Source organism: Rosa chinensis, chromosome 2 (genome assembly GCF_002994745.2).
Source record: "Rosa chinensis cultivar Old Blush chromosome 2, RchiOBHm-V2, whole genome shotgun sequence".
In the NCBI taxonomy this organism is placed as follows: domain Eukaryota; kingdom Viridiplantae; phylum Streptophyta; class Magnoliopsida; order Rosales; family Rosaceae; genus Rosa; species Rosa chinensis.
Genome location: NC_037089.1, coordinates 50,602,361 through 50,619,989, shown reverse-complemented (window position 1 = coordinate 50,619,989; position 17,629 = coordinate 50,602,361). Strand labels below are relative to the sequence as shown.

Below are 17,629 nucleotides of genomic sequence, written 5' to 3'. Positions count from 1 at the left end.
TTGGATGTGGATTTGGATTTGGAACCCCCAAATCCAAATCTGTCTGTTTGGCTGTCTTCTTTTGTGGGTATTTGGATTTCTTCAAAATCAGCCTCGAGATTTCAGATAGCAAAATTTGATGATTTCAAATAACTAGGGGACCCTAGTTATTTCAAATCACCAGGCCTTAGACTCGTTGAAAAAAAATAGATCATGTCTCTCTCTAGATCTTTTATGCACTTCTCTTTCTCTCACATCTCTCTCTCTCTACACGTTCCAGTTCTACCTCAGTAGCTTCTTTTGCATCGTCGACGACTCCGGTGACCTTGGCCGAGCTTTCCGGCGCCGGCTTCATCCCGATCTACTCTCTCTCTCTCTCTCTCTCTCTCTCTCTCTCTCTCTCTCTCTCTCTCTCTCTCTCTCTCTCTCTCTCTCTCTCTCTCTCTCTCCCTCTCCCTCTCTGTGTTTCGGCTCAGCCTCCGTAGATTCTTCTGCATTGTCGACGACTTGTTGACTCCGACGACGGTGGTTGAGCTCTCCATCGATGACTTTATCCCTTCCGAGTCAAGTTGTAGGTTGCTGTTCCAATATTGCAAAATCTAAATCTTCAGTTTTAAATCTTTACATATTTTTTTAATCCAAACACTAATTTTAAATACATAGATTTTAATTCTGCAGATTTTAAATACATCATATTTGAAATTCAAATTCAAATCCAAATCCTGTTTTTCCAAATGGGGCCACATATAATTTAGTTCAGGAGATTTCATTAAAATCACACAAATCAAAATCATAGTAATCTCTGCATAACTTAAATACAGACCCAAAAAGACCTAGCGCCGCGAGAGAGCACAACCTCCACCAGATAGCTCCCTGTCCGGCGGCGGTCATTGCTAGCGCTGGCTTCGGCCGCGTTGTCTTTGTGATTGCTGCCGGATAGGCCCTTCATTGCCCGGGGTTGGTCGGGAGAGAAGATGGTTGTGATTTGTGGATTGGCAGGTTGGTTTTGACGGCAGGCGTGGGCAATTTTTTGGGCGTCCGTGGTGGTTTGCTGTGCAGGGACGGAGCGATCCAGCTGCGGCGTGTTTCATGTTTCGTGGGAGTCTGGCGACGGTGCAGGGGGTAGGGCTCGGGGCTGGGCGCTGCACGGCAGAAGCTCGGGGTTTCGAGGCGGTGCTGGCTTGTGGCGGAGCTTGAAGGCGTGGCTTGGGGTGAGGCTGGCGAGACTCGGGGCGGGGCTGGCCGTGGCGTGGCTAGTTCAGGACGGGGCTCGAGGGAGGCGCTGCACAGCCCTCTGCAGGTGTGGAGGAAGGATGGTCGCCATAGATTGGGCCTCTTCTCTTTGGGGCTACCCTATTGGGCCTTCTATTTAGGATGGGGTTTTTTTAGCCCTAAGCCCAACTCTAGGATAGTAATTGTTTTACTTTCAATAAGTCCCTAATTTTTTAGGGAGCTACGCACTTTTGTGCCTCTAGCGAATCTTCCGGAGTAGTACCGATGGAAGATTCATGCTATTTCGATGTATTTAATGTCAAATGAGTGACCTAGTTCCATGTACCACTGTGGGTACTAACACATCTTTTGTCTGTCTATAGATGACAGCGGAAGGGTATGTAAAAGTCATTCTGGCTTTCGATCAATATATTGGCTACTGCCTTCTTTAAAAAAAAAAATAGTAATCTCTGCATAAAATTTAGCTCTGGTGATTACATTAAAATCAATCAATTCAGAAGAACAGTAATCCTTACATCAAAGTATCAAACACAGTGATTTAAAAAAAAAAAAAAAATCCTATGATGTACGGTGATTTTGCCGTCAAAAAGAAGAAAATCAAACAATACCTCGACCGTACACTGAGCTCATCCTTATAATATTACAACTTCCATCATTTCTAAAAAAAAAAAAACAAACAAACACCTTCCATCACCATTTCTCTTTAAATTCGCAGAATACAAAGACGATTCGCAGGAACTCCCCAGAGCCCAGACTCTCCCGCTAAACTCAAAATCTCTCCATGTCGCCGAGCTCGAGCACAGCACGTGCCGGAGCCTCGCCGGTCGAGGCCTTCAGGTCGCCGCCTTCCATAACTCCCGGCGAGCCTAGCGACTTCTCCTGTTCCTCCTCTTCATCCTCCATCTCAAACATCACGCAGGCCTTTCCCTTCTCTTCTGGAAACCCTAGAATTGAAGAGACCAGAGGCATCATGCTCCTCTACCGCGACGATGACGTCGTCTCGTTCTCTCCGTCTAATCTTCCTGTAAGCTCAATTTCCTTCGTTTATTTTGACTGCGTATGAAGGCACCATACTTAGTTCCTTTTCCACGATTAGGTATTTTGGTTAGTTGAAGTGTGAATTGGTTTGATCTTCGTTCAAGATTGTGTTGAACTCTTGATTACATATAGCTGGGCTGTTCTTTAGTTTTAATTTTTTATTTTTATTTTCATTTTTTATAATTATTCGTTTAATGATAGTCCAAAAAGCTGTGGAAAACACATAATCAAATAGGATGTAGATTGATGAAGATGCCGGCTTAATGTAGGTTGAAAGGAAGCCGCTTGTTTGCGTACTTGGAGTGCCGAATCACATGACATATGCTGACTTCTGTAGATTCTGTGGTTCCTTCATTCAGCATATATTGGAGATGCGGATTGTCAGGTTGGAACTTTGAAAGTTTTGTTAGTTTTGGTCATAAATTTACATTTGTTGCTCTGTTGAATTTCATTTTGATTTTATTTTCTTGTCTGTGTTCTAGGACCGATGGAATGGAGGATCGTTATAGCATTTTGATTAGGTTTGACAGTCAGGACTCCACAGATCATTTTTACAAGCACTTCAATCGGACCCGGTTCTCATCACTAGAGGTTTTACTCACTTACTTGGCCAACATATATACATAGTTGTTTAGTTATGAGATTGTTGAACAGATTTCTATTGTCATCATCCAATCTAAACATCTTCATTTAATATAGGTGGAGGTCTGTCGCATACTTTTCACGGTAGATGTTCAATACACTGGTTCAATAGAACATGCACAGGCATCCCTCTGTAGCTCAACTGAGCAGCCATCATGTCCAGTCTGTCTTGGTATGCACCACAGAACACATAAGAAAAGATCTATGTCAATCAAGTTTGTTATGTTTCTTTTCTCTTTAACGTGTGGAGGTTTCTTACTTAACCTTGTGTTACAGAGAGACTAGACCAAGATATGAGTGGAATTCTGACAACTATCTGCAATCATTCTTTCCATTGCTCTTGCATTTCAAAATGGACCGATTCTTCTTGTCCTGTAAGTAATTCTGGAAGTGCTTCAACTTTTTATGTGGCTGTGTGTCTGTGTCTACACAGGTATATCTGTTATGTATTTATGGAAAGTTATGATACAAAATGAATTGGACAATTCTTTTCCTTCCTCCCTAGCATACCAATGCCACATGCTTGTTTGTAGTAGTCTCAGTACAGTGAGACTGAAGTACCTTACAAATTCACCGAACCTTTATTCAGCACAGTTTGTTGTCGGTTATGGATGATAGATGTTCTTATTTTCATTTATATCTTATTCCTTTGACATCAAAGCTCCTGGTACTTCATATCATCTTTTTGTTATGCCATGAATCCTTGAGTCTGATAAGGAACTCTAGGAGGGATCATGTCCTGTAAAGTTGCAGTCAATGTTTGTAACCATTGTTCTGGTACCATGATAAAAGTCTTGTGCTGTCAAGTTCAAGCATTGTATCTGGTTCATGGAAGTCGACAAAAGATATGATGGTTGTGACTATCCTGATCGTCCCACTAGGATATTTGGAACACACCAATATGTTAGTTTAGTGGGTTCTTTGAAAGGACTGTAATTGTTGAAAGTTTAGTGTATCAATCTTCAGGAGAAGTACCCGGCAAAAATATGTAGCGCTATGTATAGTCCATCCTATTGTGCTTAGATATAATGTTCTCTGTCTCTTTTCAAAGATATATAATTTACATTTTTCCCCCATCACATCAATAGTAGGTATGTGGGATATGCTAATTTGGAAGTGTTTTGTCTTCCTACACTGAGAGCCAAAAACTAATACGCGTTGAGGAAACTCTCTTATGCTATGACCATTTTATGTTTTGCACTTTCTTTTTAATTGCTTTAATCTGCATTACGGTATACAGAATGTTCATGTTCTTACTCGTAATTGGTAAAAGATGCATATCTACAGATTCACACAGATTCACAGAATTAATTTTAGTGTAAGTACTTAAGTTCTGGATGCTCCAGAGGTGGAGTACATACATTACCAGTGGTCACACCATTGTTGGGCTGCAGTTTTTATTACTAAAATGTTGCATTCTCCTGCTAGCTTCAGCTGGGTCAAGTTTATAAAGTTTTCAATTGACTTTGAACGGTAGATGTTTCATAAATAGTAACTTGCCTACCATATCTTATGTTAGGTATGTCGATATTGTCAGCAGCAGCCTGAAAAGTCCAACTGTTTCATTTGTCAAACTTCTGAGAATCTCTGGATGTGTATTATCTGTGGCTTTGTTGGTTGTGGGAGGTAAGAATTTTTCATGACATTTCATGTTTTATTATCATCATGCAAAAACTATTCTCTCTGTCTCTCTTCTCTCTTCTCTCTTCTCTCTCTCACCTAGTGTATCTACCTTTATCATGCCATGCCATACTCCTGACAATTTTGGTGCAGGTATAAAGAAGGGCATGCCATAAGACATTGGAAAGAAACACAACATTGCTATTCCCTTGAAGTGGAAACGCAGCGTGTGTGGGATTATGCAGGAGACAATTATGTTCACCGCCTAATTCAATCTAAAACTGATGGAAAATTGGTTGAATTGAATTCACACTGTCGGAATTCGAATGATTTCAAAGGAAGTTGCGAGTGTGTAGATTCTGGATTCAGTGAGGCTCTTTTGAACAGTAAAGTAGAAGCTGTAATGATTTAATTCTTCATGTCAATGATACCTACGAGATTATTGTTTTTAATCGTATCCACATTTCTCACATTTTTTTTTCCTCATTATTCGCAGATTGTTAATGAGTACAACGAACTGCTTGCTACTCAACTTGAGAACCAAAAAATGGTAATCACTGCAACTGGTTTCTCTTTAAACTTATTTAGTTTCACGCTGCATTTAATTTAGTTGGTAGTTGCTGTGGTTTAATTTTAAATTTGTATTTTACAATATTAATATCCCATGTTCTGATGTCAGTATTTTGAATTGCTACTTCAAGAAGTTAAAGAAGGAAGTGAGAGAGAAATGTCTAAAGCTGTAGAAAAGGCTGTGCCAGTAAAGAAAATGCAGGACAAGCTGGATAGATGTGTAAATGAGAAGAAATTTCTGGATGAGGTAAGTGTTAACTCTTGAGCTTCGGATTGGATGATTAATCTAAATGTATCACATAACACATACCCAGCTTCCACTTGCAACAAAAAATACCCATCCAGTAACTGTTTTTGGTGCATCTCCCTGTAGCTTAATGATAATCTTTTGAAAAATCGAGAAGCTTGGAAAGCAAAGATACTTGAAGTTGAAGAGAGGTATTGGTTTCTCCCTCGTGTTCTTTTCTTTTTACATGTGGTCCCCAAATTTCAGTCAATTGTATCCTGTAAGCAATTTGGTTTTGAAATGTCTTCGTGCTGCTATTGCCTAACCAGTCCTTTATTATCATTATTGTCTAATTCGACATATGCTTGTATTTACAGGGAGAGAAAGGCTTCGAAGCTGAAGGAAGATAAAATAAGCAACTTAGAAGAGCAGGTAAATAAGATTTCGTCAAAACTTTTCCTATTTGTTCATTGATTAATGAAAAAGAGGGAAATCCAAGACAACTCTCTAAGGCCAAGCTTTGGTATCTTGTTCTATCAGGCTAAGTTCTATGCTAACATGACCTTCCTTGTCAAATTTTCATCTTTTTGCAGCTCAGGAATTTGATGCTGTACCTCGAGACAGGGAATACAGTAGAGTCTTCAAATGAAACAAAGAATGATAATGTCTTGCCAGTATCGATCAACTCATCTCAGCCATCCAATATCAAATGATCAGATGGAAGAACGTGAAGTCTGAAGGATGAAGGGTCGCTCTTGTACCAAGTTTGAATGGTAAGGGCGACCGATGTGATTTACTTAAATTCAGCGGTGTACATACAGTTACATACCAAAAATATGGGGATGGCTGTTGGACATGCACAACAAACCTTTATGGCTGATGCGTGGTTAGTTAGATATTGTACAAATATATTCGAGGTTTAAAATTGGGGGGTGAAATTTGCACACCCCTAATTGCAAATCACACACCCTTTTATTTTTTTAATAATTTTTGCACTTCCTAGAATACCCTCAAAGTCAAATTTTTCTTTTTTTCTTTTTGGGTCCCCCCCCCGACCCTTCTTTTTCAGTTGGGTGGTAGAAATTATTCTATGCACCGACGGTGCAAGTGACCCAACCCTTATAAAATAATCTCAACCCTTGATATTTATTATCAACTTTATTTTTAATAAACAAAAAGTGTATTTAATGCAATCTAACCATTTATTTGTGTTGGTGCAAGTGCACGGCGGTGCTCTGAATACTCCCTCGGTGGGTGGTGCTTCCATTATAATAGCTTCATCAAAATGAATTCCATCATAGAACATGAAACTCAGTAAATTACATACCCAATATGCAGAAAGTGTACTTTATCATTAGGGAGAAGTGAGCTTTGCCACGTATAGTAGATGGGAATTTTTCTTTTTGAGACTCATTTTGCACCATTGATTCTAGCCAAAAGACTTCAAGTTCGTGAATTATAGGTTAGTTTGTACTGTTTTGATTAAGCTCAAGAACCCAGAAAAACAAGTAGATTAAAGAGTACCTATTACTCGCAAACTACAGTTCTATAAAACTGCTGCAATCCATCCAGACTCAGTAAACTAGGAAGTGTCCTCAATCAAAACTACATATCCATCAAAACTACAAGATTAATCTCATTGCTCATTCAAACTCTGCAATTGCTTTATTAAATCTCACATCCCAATCTTAAGTGAGGTCACCTGATCAATCAAGAAACAACCAATCTGAGAAGGATTGAAGGTCTGCCATGGCTCTGGTCTGGGTAGGACAAAAGTGAGAAGAGAAGGAAAGAGAAAGAAGAATTCTTTCTTTTAAAAAATAAAAGATAGAGGAGTTCGCGACTATCAAATTTACCAGTAGTCGACTGGGTTCGCTACATCCTCTTCTAGCCCAGCGCCAGTTCGCCGGATCTGGCGACCAATCTCCACTACGACAACATGCTCTTCGTCAAAATCGACGCCGTATACGCTGCCGTCGGATCCCTAGGATACGAGAAGCTTCTGGTTCACATCTCCGAGGTCGTCGACCACCTCTTCGCTCTCACTGATCTCACCCATACTGAACAATAAGAACACTGCCACTGGGTCAGATTCAGGTTTAGTACCTGTTTCTGGTGGCTTTCTCTGGGTACCTCACACAGAATGCTATACCGTCTGGGGTACCGATCCAACTCCTAAATCCTGTATCAAGAACACGACGTTAGAGGGATAAACCGTACCAGACGGTTTATACCTCTCCGATGTCTGAGTGAGAAACTAATAGATGTATGGAGATCAAATTGTGTATAAAGGAGTTATTACCCGTCAAAGGTGGTTGTGCTAATGTCTTTATATTCAAGCATGGGAAAGGAGTCTCCCCTATCCTCGATGTGGGACACAGATTGTTCTTCTGATGCCATATCAGCCCTCTTGTTATGTAAATAGATGGGCTGTGCTGGCCTTGCCCCGGGCCCTGGGTGCCCAGGGTGGCATCCCATGTGAGGCCCGCCATGGTGGGTCGTGAACCCGGCCCATGGCGTAGTACCTAGGAGTACCGATGGGGCTCAGAGGCTAGTGCTAAACCTAGTTGAGACTCCCCAGTATGTACAAGTCCCCCAAGTTCCCGTTCAAGATGTTTCTTGGGTGGGGACTTATTATTATCTAGTCTCAAGGTTTGGCACTAGTGTGCCTATAGGTAGTCCCCCAAGTTCCCTCAGAAGAGAAATCTTGAGCGGGCTATGCTGTAGGTAAGCCACATCCCTGGGGCAAGATGAGGTTGAGTCCCTGGTACTGAGAGTTTGAGCCTCCGGTACCCAATGGGACAGAGAGAGGGCTTGGGTCCGACACCCGATGGGGTAGAAAATTTGAGCCTCCGGTACCCGATGGGGTAAAGAGAGGGCTTGGGTCCGATACCCGATGGGGTAGAAAATTTGAGCCTCCGGTACCCAATGAGGTAAAGAGGGCTTGGCTCTGATACCCGATGGGGTAGAAAATTTGAGCCTTCGGTACCCAATGGGATAAAGAGGGCTTAGCTCTAATACCCGATGGGGTAGAAGATTTGAGCCTCTAGTACCCAATGGGGTAAAGAGAGCTTGGCTCTGATACCCGATGGGGTAGAAAATTTGAGCCTCCGGTACCCGATGGGGTAAAGAGAGGGCTTGGCTCTGATACCCGATGGGGTAGGCGGTGCATGTCGGCCACGTGGGGCAGACTGGGTTGTGTAATAAATGCCCGTCCGGTCGCCTGCCAAGGCTTCGAGAAATGGGGGAATGCGTGGGACACGTGTAAAGATCCTATGGTTGAGGGCTTTTCAGTTTCGACGGCCCTGATGCATTGGAGATTTAATTTAAGAGGGAAACCGACTGTTTTCCCTCACCTTCGTGAAAAAGAAGCTCAGAAGGCTTGGAAGATTTGCAGCGAGGAGAAAGGGAGAGCCAAGGGAGAAGTGTGCGTGCCTGTGGAGTGATAGATCGATCGTCTGCCGAAGAAGAGGTTGGATCTCTCGCTCTGCTTGTACGATTTTATTTATTTATTTGCTAGGTCTTTTGTTTCTGTTTCTGTCATGGCGGTTTTCTGTTTGTGTTTTTGTTCCTCTTGTTTGCATATAGACAGAAAACGAACAATGCTAGTGTCGTTGTCCCTTTGTTTTAGATTTTTGGGTTTTTCTGGGTTTTTCTTTGAAGTGGGGAGTAATCCGTGCTTCGAAATGGTTTTGGTTTTGTATGAACTTCTGGGTATTTATGGGTTTTGGCTTGAATTTCTGGGTTTTGGCTTGAATTTCTGGGTTTTTCTGGGTTTTGGTTAGGCTAACCCTTGTGCTTCTGGTTCCAGATATAGCAAGATTTGAGGTTCCCCGTACCGTAGTTAGGATGGAATCAGAAGCCAAGGGTGGGGATACATGATCGTCGTACCAGTCTTCTGCCAGGCAAGCTGAAGTGGATATCGACCGGTACTTAGGCCAAGTAGATCAATTAGCAGAGAACACGGGGTCCTCGACTGGGGTGTTCTCGGAGAATAGTGAGGAGTCGGACGAGGGTGAGAGCGAGGGTGGATCTGCGGAGGCCCCGGTAGTCACAGTGGCCATTCCCGAGGGCATTCCGAAGCCGAGGTATACACTTGCGGATGGAACCGTATGCGACGAACCCGGGAGAAGTATGACGATGAAGGAGATCATCGACATGCGACTGAGGTGGGGGATACCGGACGCGGTGGAGCTTAGGCCTCTCAGGGATGGAGAGACGGCCGCGAATCCTGCCCCGGGGTGGGTGGCGTTGCATGAGAATCAGTTCCACCAAGGGTTATCGCTACCGCTGCCCCGGTGCCTACAGTATCTGTTGCGGATGTTGAACCTGTCACTGGGGCAGTTAGCCCCGAATGCCATTCGCCAACTACTCAGTATGATGGCTATGTGGGACCTGTGCCAACAAGGGTGGCATTCCATAAACGAATTCTGCGCGGTACACCGGGTACTGTACTCAAGGAAGCAGTCTTGTGCGGGTATGGTTACTTTTGCCGCTAGGGACTGCGAGCCACTAGTTACCGACATGCCTACCTCGATGAGCAAAAGGTGGAGGAACAAGGTGTTCCTAGATGGGGGGCGGTGGCAAATAAAAAATAAGAAGTGGCAGCTGACCGGTGCCTTCCAAGCTATAGGGGACCAGTCCTATACTCTATCCGAAGTAGAAAGGAAGAGGATAGCCCGGGTATATGCCTTTTGGTAAGAGAAAGAGAGGAGTTCTTATAGATTCATCCAGCACTCTATACTTTATAGGCTAGGGCTAGGGTGGCTCCCTGGTAAGGGATTAAAATTTTATACATATATAGTAGTTTTTTTTTTTTTTTTTTACTTTCGACTAAACTTTGAACTGATTGCAATGAAAGAGCCGAAGAGGAAACCCCAGAAAGGCAAGGAGGAGGACAGAATGGATGATGCCCAATTGATGGATATGCTGATGGGCCAAGGAGAGGACGCCCTTCACATCGATGTCGACCTAGGGTCGAAAGGCACGAGTCGGTCACTTGAAGAAACTCTTCTGGAGATCACCGATGAGGGATATGGTGAGCCTGACCCCGATGCTCCCGTGACCCACGTCGCGCAACCTTCGATGGCCGATGTTATCACGATAGATGACACCGGGATGGGAAAAGTACTGGTCACTGTGCCTATTTCCTCTCGTTCCACTGGGAGCGATGAGGCACTACTTCCTGGTGAGAAGAAGAGATCCCATAGGCACCGGCATCGGACTGATAAGGAGGTGACGTACACTGGTCGGGATGTTCAAGGTATTGGTGCGAAGAGGCAGAAGAAAGGTCACCCGGGACCAGAGTCGTCGCCTTCGCTTGGCCTGTTATCCCCCGCCATTCCGGTGATCCCCAAGAAGCCCATCAAACAGCTGCTGAGTGAGTACGGGGTTGCTGATGAGAAGTTCGTGCGGTCCATGATTGGGGATCTAAAGGATATTGACCTCGACCGGGTTCGGGCCAAGGATAATACTCCCCAGGAGAATCGTCGTCTTGCCCGGGAGTCAATGATACGGGTACGTCTTTCATTTTCTCTATCAATTTTTATTGTTATATACGTTTTAATCGGTGTATCTGCAGGCACTCTTCAATGTGTACGCCATTGACGCCAGCGAGGAAGATACTCATCTGAAGGAGGAGGTTAGCAATCTCTCCGGGCAGGTGAAGTATCTTCATGGCGAGAAGGCCAAGCTAGAGAAGGAACGGGACTCATTGAGGGCTGAAATGGCCGCGGCTAAGCAGCGGATCGCGGAGCTTGAGGGTGAAGTTGCTGAGGCGCGGGAAGAGGTAAAAAACTCCCGGGACTCCGAGAAAAAGGCTGCAGAGTTTGCCGTTTCATGGAAGGAGAAGGCAGACTACCTGGAGGATCGCCTTCCCGCGGAGAGGCACGAGGCCGTGGAGGAGTACAAGTCCTCGGAAGAGCTCATCTCTATGCTGGCTGCTACCCAAGATAAGGCTGTCATCATGAAGTTCAAGGAGTGGGTGGCTGCCGGATATTTAGATGAAGCTAAATTCAGGCGGGGTCTCCTGGAGAAAAAGAAGAAAGATCGGGAGGCGGCGGCCAAGTCTGGTGTCGGTGGGTCCCAGAGTACCGGTGGCGATTGGTTGTAAATTTTTTTTTTTGAATTTATCTTTTTGAACAATTGTCTAATTTTGTCTGGTAGTCCAGGCTTTTTGTGAATGGAAACTAGCACTTGTTTAAAATTTGAATGGGAATTTGAAAGGAATTAAAATTTCTAGGATTTTCGTACCTTCAAGCATGTGTTTGCATTACTTATTACCGGAATAGAGTAACTGACAATAGCTATGTCCGGGAATGTCCGGGGTAGGTAAAAAAAATAAATATGCTAGAAATGGTTTGAATAATTCATTTTTCCATTCAAATACCACACGGTGGTTAAATACAGAATGAGTACCCGATGGGTAGCTTGCCATAGCTGTATGTTCAAAAAGCAAAAGCTAGGACAAGATGCTCCCGGAGCTACTTGTAATAGTACCGCAGGCGCTGGGTATTCCATGGATGCCTGGAAACGACCCTGTTCATGTCCCGGATGAAAAAGGTTGCGGGACCTACCTCTTCAATGATCTCGTAAGGGCCTGTCCAGGATGGATCCAGTCCCCGGGGCTCTGGGTAGACTTGCTTCATGACCCAGTCCCCCAACTTTAATGTCCGGGACTGTACCTTGGCATCGTAGTAACGAGCTATCCTCCGCTTGTTTGCCAAGTTATGCATGTGTGCCACATCTCTTCATTCCTCCAGTAAATCGGCATCGAGGTGTAGGCCTTCTGAGTTGGTACCCGCATCGAAGTATTCGATCCGGGGACTCTGGATTTGTGTTTCAATAGGGAGTACTGCTTCTGATCCAAAAGCCATGCAGAAAGGGGTCTCTCCGGTGGCCTCCGTTGCCGTGGTCTTGATAGCCCACAACACCTCCGGGAGTTTAGCAGCCCAAAGACCCTTGGCTTCGTCAAGCTTCTTTTTCAGTATTTTCTTGATTATCTTGTTGACAGCTTCGACCTGCCCGTTGGTCTGGGGGTGAGCCGGGGAAGCATAGAGGATCTTAGTGCCCAGGTTCTGTGTGTAAGCCCTCAACTCATCATTGTCAAACTGGGTACCATTGTCCGTGACTATGGTATCCGGGACTCCAAACCTGCAGTAGATGTTCTTCCATAGGAAGCTTTTTGACGTTTTCCGTGGTGATGGCGACAAGAGGTTCTGCTTCTACCCACTTTGTTTGGTAGTCCACAGCAACAATGGCGTATTTGAACTGTCCCACTGCTGTGGGAAGTTTACCAATCAAGTCCAAACCCCACTGACAGAACGGCCATAGTGCAAGGAGGATGGAAAGGGCGATGGGCGGTGCCCTTGGGATATTTGCATACATTTGGCATTTGTGGCAAGAACCGGATACAGTTTGAGCCAAGGCCGACATGGTTGGCCAAAAATATCCTGCCCTTAGGGTCTTGTGTGCAAGAGATCAGGCTCTGGCATGGTTACCACATACACCAGCGTGAATGTCCTTCATTATTTTGTGACCCTCCTCCGGTGTCACACACTTCAGGTTGGGAAAGCAATTCCCTCTTCTGTACAGTTTACCGTTCATGATCGTGTATCGAGATGACCTTAGCTGTAGTCTTCTAGCCTCGACCTTATCATCCGGTGCTAGGCCGTCGATCATGTATTTCAAAATTGGGTCCATCCATGAAGCTTTGTGATCCACCGAAAATATTTCTGACACCGTTTTGGAAGTGCTAGGTCCCGCGAGTATTTTGACTTTAGTGGCCCCATAGGTAGGGTTTGGAGAAGTTGATGCGAGCTTAGCAAGGGCGTCTGCCTTGTCGTTTTCTGCCCTCGGTATTTGGGTAAAAATGTAGGAGGTGAACCTTTGAACTAAAGCCTGGGCCAAGGCCTGGTAGGAGGACATGTGGGGCTCCTTTGCCTCGAAGTTACCGCTGACCTGGTTTACGACCAACTGAGAATCACTGAAGATACTAAGGTGCTGGATCCCTAGTTCCAGGGCGATCTGCAGACCTGCTATGAGTGCCTCGTATTCTGCGGCATTGTTGGATGCCTTGAAGGCAAACTTGAGGGCGTACTCGTAGACTTGATCGTCCGGGCTAATTAGCAGGATGCCGGCTCCGCTGGTTTTCTTGTTGGATGCTCCATCAACGTATAATCTCCAAGTGCTTGGCGGAGGTGGATCTGCGGCTAGTGGTTCAGGTAGTTCCTTGTTTGGGCCATGGGAAGGGATTGATTCAGAAATAAAATCTGCCCCTGCCTGACCTTTGATGGCTGTCCGGGGCTGGTACTTGATATCGAACTCCCCAAGCTCGATGGCCCACTTAATTAACCTGCCCGATGTCTCTGGTTTCTGCAAAACCTACCTCAATGGGTGATTAGTGAAAACGGTGATAGAATGTGCTTAGAAGTAATGTTTGAGCTTCCGGGCTGATACCAGGAGAGCCAGTGCTACTTTTTCAATGTCCGGGTACTTGGATTATGCACCAGTGTAACCTTTTCCAGCTTAGTACACTGGGTACTCGCAATCGGAGTCCTTTCTAATCAGGACTGAGCTCACAGCAGTTGACGATGCCGCCAGATATACGTAGAGCATTTCTCCGGGAACAGGTTTGTAGAGTAGAGGTACCTCTGACAAGTACGACTTCAAGCCAAGGAAAGCAGCCTCGTGCTCCGCTGTCCAGGCTATCACCTTGATGTGCTGGGTTTTTAGCAATTTGAAGAAAGGGGTACACTTGTCTGTTAGCTTAGAGATGAATCTTGACAGGGCGGCCACCTTGCCTATAAGAGATTGGACCTCGTTCCGGTAGGTTGGGGATACCATGTCTAATATAGCCTGCACATTCTCTGGATTGGCCTCAATTCCCCTGTGGCTAATGATGTACCCGAGAAACCTTCCTACCTCGACCCCGAAGATGCATTTCTGTGGGTTAAGCCGCATCCCATTGCGCAATATGATGGTGAAGACGATTGACAAGTTGGCTACATGATCCTCCGGTGATAAACTTTTTACCAGCATGTCGTCCACGTATACCTCCATGATAGTACCGATAACTTCCTCAAACATGGAGTTGACAAGTCGCTGATAAGTGGCACCTGCATTCTTTAACCCAAAAGGCATGACCTGGTAGAAATAGAGACCTTTGTCTGTGGTAAAGGCAGTGTGCTCCTCGTCTTCCGGGTTCATTCGAATCTGGTTGTACCCGCTGAACGCATCCATGAAGCTGAGTAACCGGTACCCAGCAGTGGAGTCGATCAATTGATCAATTCGTGGGAGCGGGAAGCTATCCTTAGGGCATGCCCAATTGAGATTTGTGTAGTCCACACACATGCGCCATGATCCCGGAGATTTCTTTGGTACCATTACCACGTTGGCTAACCACCGGGGGTATGTTACTTCCCTGACAAAGTTGATGGCGATCAACTTCTTTACCTCAACTTGGATAGCTCGGTACTTATCGTGTGTGAAGGCCCTTCGCTTTTGTCTTACCGGTATTGAGTAAGGAACAATACTAAGATTGTGCGTGGCTATCTCTGGCGGTACACAGCCTTGTACCAATCCTAACAGTCCTGTCCGGGAACTGCTATGATAGCACCACCTCTTCAATGTCTTCTACGGCACCGGGCCATTCTTCGTCCGAGTCGGTATCGGCCCTGGGATCCCCGTACCTGTCCATTAGAGGGTTAGTAGCTACGTGCAACATTTCAAACTTTCCCTTACCCCGAGATACAGTTAGAGAATAGCATTTTCTTGCGGCGGCCTGGTCACCCCGGATCGTAGCTGTGCCGGCCGGGGTCGGCACTTTCATCATCAACATGTGACCTGCTATGAAGGTTTTCAGACGCCAAAGTGCCGGACGGCCCAGGATAGCATTATAGGACGAGACGCAGTCCACCACGATGAACTCTGTTTTGATGGTTGAACAATTCGGACTTTCACCTATCGTGATCGATAGGTAATCTGATCCGAGTGGTTGGACGATATCTCCTGAAAAACTAATGAGGGGCTCATTATCCTATGACAGCTTGGCTCTTCCTCTGTTCAAAGCTTTGTATGCATCGCGGAATAATACGCTAACTGAGGCCCCGGTGTCTACGAGCACCCTGGACATTAAATAGTGGTCCATTTGGAGTGTGATTAGGAAGGGATCATCATGGGGCATCCTGAGATCGGCTTCCTCCTCCTGCAGGAATGTCACCGATGTCCACTTAGTGCCACTGTTTTGCTGCGGGGCTTTGTGGAAGTTGAAAACTTCCGGACGGCCGAAACTAGAATTTAGTTTCCTCCCCTGGGGAGGCAACTCCTTCGGGCCCCCACCGTGGATCGTGAAGATCTGGCCGTACACATCTACGGCTCCTATCTCTTTAGCTGGTAGGTATCTTTGAAGCTTGCCCCTCTGGATGAGGGACTCGATTGTATTTTTTAAAGCAACACACAGATTGGTATTGTGTCCGGCATCCTCATGATAAGTGCAGAACTTTCCGGTATCATGTTGGGTAAGTTTGCTCTTCGGGAATTTCCTTGGGGGTGGTCCCGGTATCTCATCCCTGTTTTCGTTCCAGATAGTCTCCTATGAAGCGTTCAGGATTGTGAACACCTCATACCGGGGTGGTGGTGGTGTCCTTGAGACCTGTTGTGCCCTCGGCTCCAGGTGAGGCTGGTCGGTCCCATAACTGTTTGACCTGGACGAGGACTCTTTGCCTCTTTTGTTCGGGGTATGGGGTGACCTGTCATGACTGTGGACCCACTCCCTCTTTCGTGGCTCATCCCTAATCGTCGAGGCCGGTGTGGAAAATCTTAGCTCTGGTCTGGGGGTGTCCCCGTATGTTTAGAATTCGGCCTGAGCGTGTCTGATGGCAGTGGCCATCAGCTCGTCGTAGCTAGCTGGAGGATTATGGTTGATCCCGTAGAGGAATTCTCCGCGCCTTAAGACCCTCCTGAAAGCCAGCTCAGCCCAGTTCCTTGTTCAGGTCCCGGCACTTAGTGGTAGCCGCCTGCCATCGATTTACAAAAGATTTCAAAGTTTCATCTTCTCCCTGCTGGACTTTTAACAGGCCCTTTTGTGTGTGTATCCCATCAGTCCGTAAGATGAATCGAGCGACAAATTTGTCAGCTAACTCCTTAAAGTTCCCTACAGAACCGACCGGCAGTTCGTAGAACCAACTCAGAGCCTCCCCTGACAAGGTCTCCTGGAACATATTACAACACACTTCGTCCGTATATCCCTTGGCGTTTGTTTGCGATCGGAAAGCCTGTAGATGCTGGTAAGGGTCTCCAACTCCCGTATAGTCAATCTTCAGTGGTTTCGATGTATTCGCTCGAATGGCTCCTCTAACCTGCTAGGTGAAAGGCCCCGGGCGGTCCTCGTAACTGTTCATAGCTCTCCAGGTGTCTCTATTTTCTGTGGCCTGTACGCTTGCCTGCAGGGCATGTAAGGAGTTGCTCATTTGTACGAGTAATGTCGTGTTTGCGTCGGTTACCGGTGGGATATTGTGAACTAGCTGTGGTAACGGTGGTGGTGGTAGATGCCTCAAGCTTTCCGGGAATAAGTGTACCGGCACCTGGATTAACCTTTGACTGCCCTCCGTAGGAGGTGCTGGGGCGGTGCTGGTGTCTCCTGTTATCGGGGACGCGTTCACGCCTGCTAGCTGGGATGCTCTAGCCAGGGCCTGAGTGAGTGCCTCGTTGTACTGGTGCCTCCTGTCCAGTGCTCGGGCCAGCGCCGTGTTTTCATCTTCCAAATCCTGCATTCTCTGTTGCGTGAGGCGGTTTATTTCCTTATCAGTACTCTGTTGTTCCCGATCGATCCTGGATTGCTCCCTGAAGGCTGCGATCCCAGCTCGTATAGACTCCAATTCCGATACCGGAGTCACCTGATCCGGGACTATCGGGTCCAAGGATCCGAGACCATGGATTTCTCCCTGAACACTTGGCGCCTCTGCTGACGAAGTTCCCGGAGAGAATATTAGTGCCCGGGCGACACTTCTACCCTCTCCCGTCATTTCTGGCTCATTCATGACTCGACCCCTATCTGGCGCGCCAATGTTTCTGGTGGCTTTCTCCTGGTACCACACACAGAATGCTATACCGTCTGGGGCACCGATCCAACTCCTAAATCCTGTATCAAGAACACGACGTTAGAGGGAAAAACCGTACCGGACGGTTTATACCTCTCTGATGTCTGAGTGAGAAACTAATAGATGTATGGAGATCAAAATGTGTATAAAGGAGTTATTACCCGTCAAAGGTGGTTGTGCTAATGTCTTTATATTCAAGCATGGGAAAGGAGTCTCCCCTATC

General features: G+C 45.9%; 3 protein-coding genes across 3 annotated transcripts; 1 reads left to right on the top strand and 2 right to left on the bottom strand.

Annotated features, from left to right (window-relative positions):
- Positions 1–1,877: 1,877 nt before the first annotated feature.
- On the top strand, positions 1,878–6,313 carry LOC112190366 (BRAP2 RING ZnF UBP domain-containing protein 2). Its single transcript, XM_024329800.2, has 12 exons — positions 1,878–2,236; positions 2,520–2,635; positions 2,733–2,841; positions 2,950–3,064; positions 3,169–3,266; positions 4,412–4,518; positions 4,666–4,912; positions 5,009–5,062; positions 5,192–5,329; positions 5,456–5,520; positions 5,686–5,740; positions 5,902–6,313. The coding sequence occupies exons 1-12, from the start codon at positions 1,994–1,996 to the stop codon at positions 6,019–6,021; spliced, it is 1,467 nt and encodes a 488-aa protein (XP_024185568.1). The 5' UTR covers positions 1,878–1,993; the 3' UTR covers positions 6,022–6,313.
- A 6,474-nt stretch (positions 6,314–12,787) lies between these two features.
- Positions 12,788–14,347, bottom strand: LOC112184467. Its single transcript, XM_024322730.1, has 2 exons — positions 13,889–14,347; positions 12,788–13,690 (listed from the first exon to the last, which is right to left on the bottom strand). Exons 1-2 carry the CDS (start codon positions 14,345–14,347, stop codon positions 12,788–12,790), a joined length of 1,362 nt encoding a protein of 453 aa, XP_024178498.1.
- A 997-nt stretch (positions 14,348–15,344) lies between these two features.
- On the bottom strand, positions 15,345–16,063 carry LOC112184466. Its single transcript, XM_024322729.1, has 2 exons — positions 15,960–16,063; positions 15,345–15,876 (listed from the first exon to the last, which is right to left on the bottom strand). The coding sequence occupies exons 1-2, from the start codon at positions 16,061–16,063 to the stop codon at positions 15,345–15,347; spliced, it is 636 nt and encodes a 211-aa protein (XP_024178497.1).
- Between the last annotated feature and the right edge of the window lie 1,566 nt (positions 16,064–17,629).

Coding starts and splice junctions, on each gene's coding strand:
- LOC112184466 (XM_024322729.1), bottom strand. CDS start 16,063: ATGACAGGTCACCCCATACCCCGAACAAAAGAGGCAAAGAGTCCTCGT. Junction 15,877..15,959: donor TGGAGCCGAGGGCACAACAG/GTCTCAAGGACA, acceptor GAACGAAAACAG/GGATGAGATACCGGGACCAC.
- LOC112190366 (XM_024329800.2), top strand. CDS start 1,994: ATGTCGCCGAGCTCGAGCACAGCACGTGCCGGAGCCTCGCCGGTCGAG. Junction 2,237..2,519: donor TCTCTCCGTCTAATCTTCCT/GTAAGCTCAATT, acceptor GGCTTAATGTAG/GTTGAAAGGAAGCCGCTTGT. Junction 2,842..2,949: donor CCCGGTTCTCATCACTAGAG/GTTTTACTCACT, acceptor CATTTAATATAG/GTGGAGGTCTGTCGCATACT.
- LOC112184467 (XM_024322730.1), bottom strand. CDS start 14,347: ATGCTGGTAAAAAGTTTATCACCGGAGGATCATGTAGCCAACTTGTCA. Junction 13,691..13,888: donor TGGCGGCATCGTCAACTGCT/GTGAGCTCAGTC, acceptor CCATTGAGGTAG/GTTTTGCAGAAACCAGAGAC.